The 14,683-nt window shown below is 31.8% G+C and overlaps 1 protein-coding gene across 1 annotated transcript; it reads left to right on the top strand.

The window, feature by feature from the left end:
• The first annotated feature begins 7,645 nt into the window (after positions 1-7,645).
• On the top strand, positions 7,646-14,092 carry LOC113853071 (WRKY transcription factor 42-like). The gene is made up of 6 exons (XM_027483519.1): positions 7,646-7,844; positions 8,224-8,304; positions 8,433-8,606; positions 9,329-9,550; positions 12,113-12,226; positions 13,218-14,092. Exons 1-6 carry the CDS (start codon positions 7,767-7,769, stop codon positions 13,854-13,856), a joined length of 1,308 nt encoding a protein of 435 aa, XP_027339320.1. The 5' UTR covers positions 7,646-7,766; the 3' UTR covers positions 13,857-14,092.
• Positions 14,093-14,683: the final 591 nt, after the last annotated feature.

Below are 14,683 nucleotides of genomic sequence, written 5' to 3' on the forward strand. Positions count from 1 at the left end.
CACCCGATAACAGAAATTTACAGAATTTGTGATGAATGTTGTTTTTTCCTCATCCGGGGGGTACATTCGTATTTGATTGTACCCAGAATAAGCATCCAAAAAGCTCAGTATTTTGTGACCGGCAGCACCATCAACCAAGGTGTCAATGTTTGGTAGGGGGTATGCATCCTATGGGCATGCTTTATTGAGGTCTGTGAAGTCCGTGCACATTCGCCACTTGCCATTGGCTTTTTTGACCATGACAATGTTGGCTAACCATGTTGAATACCTGACCTCTCGGATGAAGCCAGCCTGTATTAGTTTGCTGGTTTCTTCTCTTACCGCCTTTGCTCTATCACCACCAATTTTTCTCCTCTTTTGAGCTACCGGCTTGGCTCCTTTATAGACCGATAAGTGGTGACATAGGAATGCTGGATCAATGCCAGGCATATCCGAGGCTGTCCAAGCAAACAAGTCGGCATTATCTACTAGCATCTTTTGGAGAACGGCTTTCTCTTGTTCGTTCAAACCGATCCCTAAATACGCAACTTGTTCTGGCCTTGTTCCTAGTTGGAAAGATTGTTTGTTTTCATTGGGCTCGACTCGATATTCCTCATCCACTCTAGGATCGAGTTCAACATCCAACTCTTCTTCCAACCGAGGGGATACAATATTGACATCCCGGGTATTCCCCTGAAAGGGTTTAAGGCGTAAACTTGCGAAGTAACATTCCCTGGCTATTTTTTTATCGGCATGGACGGTAACAATTCAGCTTCTTTCAGACGAAAATTTCATGGCTAAGTGCGGAGTGGAAACTATGGCCTTCAATTTGTTCAGGGACGGTCTACCGAGTAGTTTATAAGATGTGTTCGCATGTACTACAAGATAAGTGACTCTTATGCGTTTGCCCTCGTGCTCTGATCCAAAGGACGTATACAAGTCGATACACCCCTTGGTCTCTACTCGTTCCCCGGAAAAACCGACCAACGGCTCATGATATTCCTTGAGTTCTTGTTCTGAGATGCCTAATTGCTTGAATGTATTCCAGTATAGGATATCAGCCGAGCTCCCTTGGTTTATTAGCGTTTTTCGGACAGTGCAGTTAAGAATGTCTACACTAATTACCATGGGATCATCCTGTACCGGATCGACTCCCTGAAAGTCGTCGTCAGTGAACGTAATAGGCGGGATCCGGATCTTGCTGCCCAATGAAACATTATTCACAGAACGGACATTCCGAAGATGCCTCTTTCTAGCCGAATGGGTAGGTCCTCTACCAGCGAACCCTCCGGCTATGGTGTTAATGACCCTCTTCGGATATTTATCTTGTTCATATCTTCTCGGTGGGGGCTCCCTGGACCTGCTCCTGTGCCGTTCAAATTTTTTGTCGTCGGATCTCTTTGGTGAATCGGGGTGGCGATCTCTTCCTTTGTTGTATTGCCTTGTGGGATCTGTCTGTACAAAATTTTTCAGGTGTCCACCTTTAATCAATTCTTCAATTTTGTCTCTTAGCGCCGTACACTCCTCGGTAGTGTGACCCCTGTTCTGATGGTACTGGCAAGACTTGCTTTTATCTGCCCGAGGAGGAGTGTTAGCGCGTCTAGGTATTCTCAATATTTCTGTGGCCAACGCTTGATCAAGTATTCTGGACTGATTAGAGTTGAGCGTCGTGTCGGAGGGATACTTCGGTCCTCGAGGTGGTCGCTCAAGTTCCTTTCCTCTGTCGTTCCCCCGCCTTGTTTTAAAGGTCTCCCTTCTTTCTTCATTTTTTGAGTTAGGTCCTTGTTCCATCCGTACCTGGCTCCGGTATTCGGATAATTCTTCCATTTGCATATATTTCGCAGCCCGGCTCCTTAACTCATCTAGGTCGATCGGGGGTTTTTTGCAGAGGCTATTAACGAAGGGTCCCGGTTTCAACGCTGTTGTTAGGTGGTGCATAGCCACTGTTGGTTCCAAATTATGAATTGAAAGAGTCACTTTGCCAAAGCGTTCCATGAATGCTCTAAGTGATTCTCCTTTCTCTTGGCGAATATTGACTAGGGCCAAGGATGTTAGTGGATGGGGACGGCTTGTGGCGAACTGCAAGTTGAAACGTCTTGTGAGAGTTGCGAACGAGTCGACGGAGAGGGGGGGAGTCGGGTGAACCAACTAAGTGCAGGTCCTCGAAGTGAAGTAGGAAAGATTCTGCACCATAAGGCGTCACTTTCTGTGTACAGACCGACCTGCGTTGTAAAGATGTCCACATACTCTCCGGGGTCGGATGTGCCATCGTATTTGTCTATTACCAACCCTCTCCAATTATCGGGCAGCTCGGCTTCTAGAATGCGATGAATGAACGGGCTCCGGTTCACAAGTTCGTCTCGGTCATTTTCGGTTACCGATTGATATACCTGTCTTGATTTTTCTTGCAGCGTTGATGATTCTCCTTGATCTTGGACGACGGGGGTAGTAAGGGAGGGGACGTGTGTCCTTATTTCCTCCCTTAGGCCGGCATTTTCCCTTCGTAGGGCTGAGAGTTCCAGTGCATCTCTTTCGCGATCCTTCTTCATCTCCACCATTTCTGCCCTTAGCTGCCTCAGTACAGCTAGGATGCTTTCCTCCGTTCCTCCCTGTATCACTACTTCCGGTACTAGTTCCTCTGGCGTGACGCCCTCTATTTGTTGCCTAGAAGTCCCTTCCTGCTGGCTTCTCGTCATTACCATGCTTAATCCTGAGTGATGAAGTTGATCGGGCCCCACGGTGGGCGCCAAAATGCTCCTTCCTGTGAAACAACTGTCTTCAAACCTCTGATCAGGCGTCCTGCTACTGATTTGCTGATAGGGAGAATACCTGCAAAAGGCACTCCGATGATAAAGTCAGGATTCGGTTCTGAGCAATAAATGTTATTTAATGATCGGAAGTCAACCACTTACCTGTATTTCTTATCTTCTTTTTATAGACATTCTATTGGGCTAATGGGCCTGAGTCAATTTTTATATTTGAAGCCCATAGTATTTTTGATTATCTTTAATTGGATTATTTACCTTTTAATCCTAACGAGGGGTACCGACCTAGTATGCCGAGTAGATATTCAGTTTCTTTTTGCTGATGGTGGAACCGAGTTGATTCCTTTCCCAGTACATTAATTTTTTCTTTTATGTTGTAAGGATATAAATTATTTCCCTCCTTCTTGATCATTTTTATTGAAAATCATATATAGTCTCTAGTTTTTACTCATTGCATCTTCTATTCATTTCACCTTTAGCACTTAAAAAAACTCTTCAACATATAACCTCATATTATATACCTAGAGATTTTACTTTCAAGGCATAATAAATGTCTTTGATAAGGGTCTTACCATTGACCAATTGAATTTTGACGAGACACACTCAAATTACTTGTGAAACTAGGTCTGTTTTTAATTTTTAATTTTTTTGCCTTGGACGAAACAGTAAATTGAAGTTCCTTTTAATTTATAGAAAATTTTTCTCATTACCATAGTTATGGAAAAATAGAGTCATTTATGAGAAATAAAGTGCAAGAAATTGAAAGACCTTTTTGTTGAAAATTTTTCACGTAAATGCAGAACACGCTTTTTATTTTAGACTCCTTTCAAGCCTGGACTCTGAGCAATCTCACTCTTGGACTAGTCTCAGGATTGGATTTGCATGAAACTTAACTGGTTATTTACCAGCTAAACATAAAATGACAACATATAATTCTGTACTACAGAGGTATGTGTGAAGACAAGGAAAGTGGAAAACAAACTAATATGAGCTAAAGTGATCCATTGAATACGTAGGAGAGAAATGAAGTTGTAAAGATGAATGGAAGCACTTGGTATGAAAGGTATATCCAGCGCCGCATTCCTTTACCAATTGCCAATTACCACCTGATTCTTCTTCCATTTACTTGTTGAATTATATATGACTTTGAAGCAAGTCCACGTCGTTTTCAAAAGTAAACTCACTCTTTTTTAAATAATGCATACAACAAAGCACGGCAGCGTCAACGCTAGTCAGGTCTTAGTTGGAAGTTGGCAGATCCTTATTCATTTTCTGTCTCATGCCTTCCTCGCTGCCTTTTCACCCACACCTCCATTCACTGCATCATTTCATACTCACCCTAATGAAATCCAATTAACATATGAAGCATTGCCAAGGTGGTCATTTATGTTTCATTTTCATTATTTTAGTTCGTGCGTCAAAATGTATTTCCAAATCGGTTTCTGTTAAGGATTTTTACATATTTTATCATGTGGTGATTAAAATATATTCTTTTGCACACAATTAAGGATTATAAAATGAATTAGAATTTAAATGATTTCACGATTCAAATCCATCGTTACATAGGCCATGGCTTAGATCGTTCATGGTCAAAGTCTATAACCCCTTACTAGATATAGTGACTATTTATATAATTTTATCTGGCTTTTGGTTAGGATTCTAACAATTTGCCAATGGTGACGTTTGTTGATTAACGTGAGCATACACTAGGTTTTTCATTTCTTATTACTTAACAAAGTGATTTACAAAGTCGAATATTATGTAAAAATTCTATACACGGGGTAGACGCGCAAATAATGCTTTACCAAAAGTCTACTTCAAGAACATTATCAATCATATATTCTTTCAATTAATCGGTTGAATAAGAAATCAAGATGACCTGTTAACTTATTCACTACGCCATTTCAATCACAATTTTGAAAGCTAATTTGGACTTTTTAAACATTTTCCTGGGTAATACCATGCACTAGGAATAATATTATCAATAGCACACCCGGTTAATATTTGAAGTTTGAACAGTATTTCAAGGAAGTTTCAAGGTTCCTTCGTGTCCAATAATCTATACACAAACAGCTGAGAGTTGATTATGCTTACATATTGATCATGACTCGGTGGGGTTGGTACTTGGTCTACATTTGACTCTCTGTCAAAACCTTTGGGGAGAAAATATTAAAACAAAGACATTTTTTATGAAGCAAATCAAACAATTATATTTTTTATGCAAAGCTTAACACAGCAAAAGTAACCTTATTTGAAGAGCTTATTTCCCTGAAGTTATCCTCATCAGCATCTATAGCTAGGATTTATTTATCTGGATGTATGACATTCAATCCAGTCCTTTGTGTCCAAATGCTGAAACCTGATATTAGAAATAATATATAAACAGTTGCGTGCCACTCTTTGGATGAATAAACAAAAACAATTTATGATATTTTCTTTGGAGACATGAGTGTGACATTAACTACCCGTCCTAAATACAATTAGTCAAATCAATACAAGTTTAATGTTTGTTGATTTAAGTGTAAAGAGTTTGATTTGTACAGTAAAACCTTTATCTTTTTTAGTCTACTTATATGTTTGATTCGAATTAATAAGTCTAAAGTAATTTTTTAATATTGAGAGTATATATCAAACCAAAAAAGTCATTTGATACAAAAAGAAGCAGGTGTTCATTTAATAGGTGAACAAATAGACGTAATTGTAAAATGTAGACGAGCTTTTCTTCTTAAATCTCTTTAGACTTTATTTGGAAACTGAGAAAGCAAGAAAGAAAATATTTAAAAGACAAGAAAGAAAAAGGAAGATTTATAAATTTTTTTCATTTAAAATTCTTTAACAAAAATAATTATATCTTTTTATCTTTAAAAATCAATTTCCAAAAAAAACTTTAAACAAGTTTTATTGTTGCCGTCTTCAAAAGAAATTAAAGAAGGGAGAGTTTAATGTGGCAGCCTGAGTCACGCTAGATAAGGAATTGACATCTTCTCCCTCAATTTTCTTTCCCTGGATGAAGGGAAGCAACGTCATCTAGAATCCCAAATTGTCCCTTTCGTTGTTGTTGGTGAGAACGACGACGTTTCCACGGTTGACTTACATTACAAGATGATTGCTTTTACTGTTAAATCAAATCTATGCCTCAACTTGTCCCAGAAGAGAAGAGACCTCGTAAATCGTAATGAGCACAAATGGAGCAAATTACAAAAGAGGAAATCCATCATATCGTGAGGCACACCCTAGTTTTGAATTCGAAAGAACATGTTACCACATGGGTTCATTGCACATTTTTGTAGACCAGAAAATTTAATAATATCCTTTTTAAAACATACTCTTTATACATTTGTTGTAATTTATATTTAAAAAAATATTTTTTTGAAGGATGTCAATTTATGAAATAAATATTTTGTTTTTTTTTCAAATAAACTAATTATAAAAATATGTTGTTAATATATATAAAATCTGGAAACTTTCTTGTACATATATGAAAATTAATAACTAGCCAACATCGTTGAAAAAGGAGAAGAAAAGAATAAACAAGCTTACTACTTGTGGACAAGGGAGAATAAATAAATCAAGAAAATCAATTAGAAGGAAAACATAAGACAGTGCAACCTATAAAAATAAAATCTCACTTACCCTAATTACTGGCTTTATAGTTTATTAGTGGCTGCTTAGAAAGCTCCCCATACAAAATTAACGGCTGCTTAATTGGATCCACTGAATGTCAATATTAAGGTTATAATTTTTTTAAACATGGAAAATATAATTATGTACAATACATTTTTATTAAACAAATTGTAATATTTAATAATATGAATATAATTAATTTAATTAATTTTTAATTTAATTTTATAATTTTTAATAAAAATTGTTATATATAAATTTTTTGTATGCAATGTCCTATAAGTTAAAAAATATTATTAATTTAATCTTCTTTGTTGATCTGGGGTTCCCTATTCTGCCAACATTCATGCTTTAGTTTATAATCGGTCTTATAGTTTATTAGTGGCTGCTTAGAAAGTCTCCATACTTAATTTGGTCCCTTGGTCTCAACATTAGGGCTATCTTAATTAGTCTTCCAATGTTCCTATTAATTATTTTTTTCTTGGTTATTTTTGGGGGTACATCTTCGGTTTCCTATTCAACCATGCTTTAGAGCCTCCTTTATAAATAAAATAAAAACATAGAAGGAAAATTTCCTGATACTTACATTATGCTAACCTCTTTTTAATTAGAGATTAATTACACACTCTATTTTAAAGCAAACAGAGTCTTTTCGCCACCCTTATAAGTGATGTCATTTTTATATTTTATGTAAAATAAGTACTTGTTTAACAAACAGAATTAAATAATTACATATATTAAAATTAGTGTTCAAGTTCTATTTTAATAAATAAGTAATAAAATTTTATAAAAAATATTTATTACACTTTTTATTGTTTTATGTGTAATAAATACATTTTTTTAAAAAAATCTCACTAATTTTAATGCTTAAAACCATGTGTAAAGATTAATAAAAAGTTAAATAATTTATTAAGTAAATAACATACTCCCAATGTTATTTTACAATACTTAAAATTACCTCCTTATTCTTTTTATATACGTTATTTAGTGTCACTAAACTCCTTTTCACTTTAATATTTCTGTTTTCTCTCTTATCTCACTCATAGATATAAAACCTTAATTTTATAAAAACAGTGATACCTCAATAATATTATACAAAAAAAAGTATAAGGGATAAATTAAAAAAATATAAAAGGGAGTAAAACAACATTTACATTAATTTGTAAGGAAACAATTAGAAAGACAGATTAATGGCGTGTACAGTTTGCAAGTTTCGTCCATAAACGCAGCTGGCTGCACCCACTATATAGTTAAAGGTAAATCACGAACAATCTGAAGTCTAGCGTGGAAGTGAGACATATTTCACTCTTGGAACACCAGCTATATATAGACATAGATATAGATATAGATGCATATACATCTTATATCGCCAACCAAGTAGTAGTAACCAGCAAAGTAGCTATGGAAGAAAAAGTTGGAATAAAAAAATTGCTGGAAGATGAGGAAAGGCCATGTGATAAACTCTCCGTCCATAATTCTGTAAGTTTTCACATAGGTTATGTTTCTTATTGCTTAATTTCTAGCAAGCTTTTAAATTTCAGTCATGATCATGATTCTTTCAAAACCTTAATACTGCGAAAAAATTATGAAAAAAAAAAACCAGTGATGCGACTACAATTATATATGGTCGTGATGTACATAATAGCAAATTAAGACCTCCAAAACCGTGTTCAGTTGCTTAAGGCTTCAACTTGATCTCTCCTTGCTTAATTCACCTTATTTTTTCAAACCCATAGTTTTTTTAGATGAATCATGTATGTGCTTATGAGCAGGTTTTCTCAAATTTAATATGATATATTTTTGGTTTATTACATATATGATCTTTGCTAACTAACGCGTGGACTGGAAAATTGTTCAGATGGGATCTACTCTTCTCAGCTTGAGCCTGAATAACTCAGAGCAGAAAACCCATCGAATTGAAGGACAGTCCCAAACCCAAGTGAGTAATATTTCTACGGTATATGTTAGTTTTAATTAATCTGCATAAATTTTCATTGATACCCCTTGTGCTGGACATGATCAATAAGTTTTTTTTTTTTTTTTTATGGTTGCGATTGGCTCTTATAGATGGGCATGCTGCGAATCAAGCTTGAGGAAGCAAAGAAGGAGAATGAGATTTTAAGAGCTATGCTACATCAGGTCAATGAGCACTGCACCACTCTTCAAAATCGCATACTTTTGGCTATGCAGCAGCATCAACTATCTTCAGCATCACCTCGAAATAGTAATCATGACTTGCAGGTAATAAGTTTGACTTGAATTTTGTTTCGCATGAGCTTGTTTGATCAGTAGTTGATATCTTTTTATTTATTTTTTGTCCTATTAAATTTGATTCAAAATTTTATATTATTTAAGAACAATCTACTAGTTTTACTAGGTCAACAACTCAACATCTTTTCGGTGGCCGCAATAATGTCCGGCCTAGGATGTCTCTCACTACTCTAACAGGAGTGAAAGACTAAGGCTGCATTTCATCGTATATTAAATATTTATTTAATAAATTTTTTAAACGTGATTAATTGAATTATCAAATTTTAAAACAAATATTTTAATAAATTATATTAAAATTTTTTGAATGTTATAAACTATTTTTATAAATTGTTGATAAGATTTTTAAAATGAATTCTAACTGATAAACGACGATTATGGACAAAATGAAAAAGACAGAAAGAGTATTATTTTTTGGTTCTTGTAATTATCGTGACATAGACTGTATTGGATGATCAATCTAACCTACACTTTCTGGTGAGAGAAATGAGTTGTTAGTTGTTACACTTCATTTAAACTTGTGTAAATATAAATGGTATTGCAAAGTCATATGAAGAACGTGATAGATAGAAAATAGATAGAAAGAGGCATGAATGAGTGTGGGTAGAAAGGGTAAAAATAATTATGATGAATGTGGTTTTCACTATATGTCGTATGAACAAAGTTATTAAGGAAATGAATAATGAATTTTGAAGAGAGATCGAGAAGGTGCAGAGAAAGCTATGTTCACACGGCAGTTCTTGAATATTGGTGAGAAGAAAGTGGGAAGAAACATTGTGGATGATGAGTACAATGTTGAAGGTGAAATCAACAGCCAAATAACATCTAAAGAACCAAAACGCTCAGAAGATCAAGCATCTGAGGTTCCTTGCAGGAAAGCTAGAGTGTCCATAAGAGCACGATCAGATTTTTCTATGGTACGGATTTCTATCTCATTTTTTGTAATAATTATTATTGTCGTTATTTTACTTGAGAAGTTTAACACACTTTCTAACATTTTTTAGTTAAAACTTATTAAAAATTATAAATTTATAAGTGAAACTCATTGAATTAAGAATGAGATTAATATAATTTTATCATTTTCAATAAATTTGATCTAATATAAAAAGTTGTAGTAAAATAGTATTACTATCATTTCTTATATTACTTGAGAAAATGTTCATTTGGCACTCCACAGCCGTGCAACACGTTGAATATTATTCTTAAACAAAGATAAATTATTAAATGATTTTCTTTATTAATATAATATTTACTTAACATAAATTAAATTATTAATATAAATATTAAAAAGTTTACATTAAAAATAGGACATGTTATTTGAACATTTAAAATATAATATTATAAATTAACACTTTATCTTAACTAAATTATTTATTAGTATAATATATTATCAGTTAGTATAAATATATAATGTTTATATTGACACTTTAAACTTTTATTTAATAAAAAAATATTATTGGAAATCAATTCATCATTGTTAATAAATGATATCTTTTCAGTAGTGAATCATTTTTTAATTATGATTTGTACTATTTTATACATAATTAAAGTTTTGGTACTAAATTAGATATCATATTGAGTTGAAAGATGCAAACTGTTCTTTTATACATTTTAATGTCAATTGTGTTATGTACTTCATAGTTGACTGATTATATAAAATAGAATTTAATTACTGTTACATTATTAATTAATATAAAGGTTTTTACAGTATTATTAATCACACAAAATAAATTATGGATATGATTATTAAATTAATCATTATAAAAATAATCTATTATATATTTAAATTAAATTCTAAAAAACATATAATTGACCGTTAATCGTACCCGCCCGGCTCGTGTGTGAATCAATCAACGCTATTGCTTGTTTTATAAGGCTGGTGCAATTTTATAATGAATTTAATGATAAATTCTAAGGTGAAAAAATAGGGAGTATTTTATGTTTTTTTTATATGTAAAACAATCATTACTATTGATTTTAATAGTGAAGTTAGTAATATATTAAAAAAAATATAAATATCTTTTAATATCTTAATATAATCTATAGAAAATATTTAGTGCTCCTTCAAATTTGAGAATATTGTAGTTAACATCAAATTTAATTGATGAAATATATTATCGTAATTCAATTGTAAATTATCATACAGATAAACATTATTAAATTTTGTAATAATTAATTTAAAAATTATTATTATTAGATATTTAATTAATTCATAATATTTTATAATTACATATATAATTAAAACACTAAAAATGAATATAACTAATAAAATATTTTTTCTTTTATATTATAAATTTGATATTTAAATAACTAAAAATTAACATCTGATTAACTATTATATAATTTTTTTTATTTATCTTACGTATGTCAAAATATACTTACTAAGTAAAGGAAATTAATAAGAAAAAATTATCCTTTAAAATTTTTTCATCTTTTTCTAGTTAAACATTTTCTTCCTGTTTAAAATAAACACCTCTTAATTCTTCTTTTCTCACTGCAAATGCAAATTAAAAAAAAATAATTTTACCCTGAACTAATTTTAATTTTAACGTTTACTAAGATCAATATCAAATGCACTAAAAAATAGTTTATTACTTTAAATGTAGACGTGGTCCTATTTAAAAGTTCAAATTTCATATCATACTGGCTATTTTAATGAGACTTTATTTAATAAATAGTTGGCCGACCTTAAGGATTATTTGAGAAGAAAAGTTTTTAGAGGAAAAGAAAAAGTTTTTTAAAATAAATATATTTTTCTTTGATAAAATTTCAAATTAGATATGAAAAGATATATTAATATTAATATAAATATAATATATATTATTTATTTATATATTTATATTAATTTAAAATAAAAAAAATGTTCTCCCTTTTTTTTCTTCAAAAACTTCCTCCTAAATAACCCCTAATTTATAATAAGGATTCCTATGAGATATATGTGTAGACTATTTTGTTTTGAATAATTTATGACAAGGACTTTTAAAATTCAAAATTTTCAAGAGTCGTGTCTTTTCATTTGAAATGTTACAAAAATATATCCTTTTATTTATTTGTTAAATCATTTGTTTTGTTACATTCACATAAAACATTTCTTACGTGTAATCAAAGGCCAAAAAGGTAAATAGATTATATAAACTCACTCACACTCTCTCGCATGTGAAAAAAGTATTGAGCCTAACATGCAAAGTTCATTATATAAACCCTTTCACGTGTATGAAGGAAAAAGACAAGGGTGTAGAGTAAGTATAATAAATAGAAGTGTGAAATTAACAGTTTCCTAAAACTCAGGAATATTTTTGAAACAAAAGGTTAAACTATTATATTTAATAATTAAAAAGAAAATTAAACTCTTTATGATATTGCTTTGTATGCTACAAATAATACTTTTGAGTCCCCTGCACTGATAGAACGAAATATGCATTTGGGGTGGAATTGTAGGATTTTGCATTACAATTGCTATATATTTTATTGATATTCAGATGGGCGATGGATGTCAATGGAGAAAGTATGGACAAAAGACAGCAAAGGGAAACCCTTGCCCCCGAGCCTACTATCGTTGCAGCATGGGAACTGCATGTCCAGTTCGTAAGCAGGTTCATCCACAAACATTTTTATCTTCTTGCCATCATTTCAATTTGCTTAATTACTTCCTAGTTATGATATATGATGAATGACAGGTATCTGTTAACAATTGATGTATCATTGTAGTTAGAACAAGGAGAATCTTAAATCCAGTCTAGCCAACTCTTGATCCACTAAAATTATATGTATTATCACTATAATTAAAAAATGGTTATTAAATTTGTCTTTAAAAGCTTTAAATTATCACCATATTAAAATTTTAAAACTTTTATTGCTAAATTAATTACTCAAAGATCTTATAAAAGACTAAAACGAAAAAAAAAAAAGAATCTATAAAAAGTTTAATTTAGTAACACATTAAGTCTTTGAGAAAAAAATCTAAAATTTTATCATACTTCTTTTGAAGAATTAAAATAGTTGCAAAATAAATCTTTGAGAAACAAAATTATTAGCAGTAAATGACATTTTTAAAAACTAATTTGACAACATTTTTTAAAATTTAAAATAAGAATAAAAATGATTTTTTGAGAGTTTTTTTTTTTTTTTTTAAATTAATGTAATGACGTATATGACTTTAAAGGATGAAGGGTTTGCTCAATTTATGTAATCAATTGATTCCTTATTCATGAAGCCACACTTAACTTTTTGCAACGTTGTGGGTTTATACTAAACTTATTATTATAGTATTTGGGTTTAACTTTTGATCCTAGTGATTAATTGTATATATTTCCTTACACTAGCATTGCAACTTGAATGGTTAGATTTGCCAATATTGATAACATCAATCATGTGGTTATGAGAAATGTAAATAAACTTGAATAGCCTGGTTTGTTACCAGACATTCATTTCATTCTAATTTGTCAAACTGAGACTTAAGATGCACATCTGCGCCTCCACATATATATAGCTTATCTTTTAATTAGCAATTTAGCATGGCTTACTGAAAGTTTCTTGCACAAAATGAGTTCACTTAATATATGGTTGTATTTACATTTGTAACAGGTGCAAAGGTGTTTCAAGGATGAGACTGTTCTCATCACAACCTATGAAGGGAACCATAACCATCCACTCCCACCAGCAGCCAGACCAATGGCAAGCTCAACATCAGCAGCATTGAACACGTTTCTTTCTGGCTCAATCACAAGTTCACATACCATCAGCACCCTATCAAACTCACACCTCTTCTCTTCATTGTCTAGTATTTCACCAACAGCTTTAGCTACTTTCTCCCCATCTGCAACATGTCCCACAGTAACACTGGACTTAACCCAACCTACTACCAATAACTATCTCCAATTCCAAAGAGCCACCACTTCACATGATCAAAGACAATCATTTTTCCCTTTACCACTAGATGGTCACCCTCAAACATATGAGGAGTTACACTTGTGTTCCAAGCTTCCAACCTTTATAACCCCAGAGAAAAGCCTTGCTTTGGTGGATGTAGTGAGTGAAGTTATGGTCAAAGATCCTTCTCTGAAGGCAGCATTGTTTGCAGCCATTTCCTCACTCACTGGAGATCATCCTCACAACAATAACATCAATAACAACAACCAAGATAATAAAAGTAGTGGTCACGACCCTTGTTCAAAGATGCCCGCAATACCACGTCATCATCCTTACACTACCCAGTTGATTTAGAGTTAATCAAATATATAGTTGTCAAATTAATAAATTACATAGCAAACAGAAGAGGTGAACAAGTTATATGTGTAAGAGGTAAGTTTTATGAGAAATCAAACATATCCCATTTTAACTGGTTCATTTTCGTTAGTAATTACTTTGTAAAATAAATTAATAGACCGAAGTTTTGGTTGTTGGTCATGTAATTATATGCTCAAATGTTATATAATACAGTGAATGGATATCTTGATTGGACAAAACACTGATGAATTAACTGTCTATAGTTTGAGGTACAATGGTTTAGTTTAAAATCCAATATGGGTTATGTGACAAGAAATGATAAATGGCCGAAAAGTTGGCATATGTCGGGAGAACCATGCATGCTTTTTTCCTGTTCTTCTCGTCACCTCATTTTGACATATGCTGAGATTAATAGTAAGTACTAATTATTTTTTATATTTTTAATTTGTCATAAAATTAAGTTTTAATAAAAATTTACAGAGACTAATTTTAAAAATAACAATTTTTATAGGAACTAAAAATTTATTTCATTCATTTATAAACTGTAAATCTATCACACTACCATTAAAGACATTAAGTCTTAATTTATATCATTTATTTTCATACATTTTTCGAATTTTATCATTTTTCTTATAGTTTTCATTTGTTTGCATATAATATAAAAAAACATATTCATTAAAAATAAATAATAATATATGAATATTCACATTTTAAAATCATTTTTATTTAAATGTAATAGATTTGTGAAAAAAATATTTTATTATTGTTTATTATTTTTCCTTTTATATTACTGAATTGCTAATTTATAGTTTTTTTTTTCAAAA

Source organism: Abrus precatorius, unplaced genomic scaffold (assembly GCF_003935025.1).
Source record: "Abrus precatorius isolate BTA unplaced genomic scaffold, Abrus_2018 Scaffold10, whole genome shotgun sequence".
Lineage (NCBI taxonomy): Eukaryota > Viridiplantae > Streptophyta > Magnoliopsida > Fabales > Fabaceae > Abrus > Abrus precatorius.

Coding starts and splice junctions, on each gene's coding strand:
- LOC113853071 (XM_027483519.1), top strand. CDS start 7,767: ATGGAAGAAAAAGTTGGAATAAAAAAATTGCTGGAAGATGAGGAAAGG. Junction 8,305..8,432: donor AAGGACAGTCCCAAACCCAA/GTGAGTAATATT, acceptor TGGCTCTTATAG/ATGGGCATGCTGCGAATCAA. Junction 9,551..12,112: donor CACGATCAGATTTTTCTATG/GTACGGATTTCT, acceptor ATTGATATTCAG/ATGGGCGATGGATGTCAATG.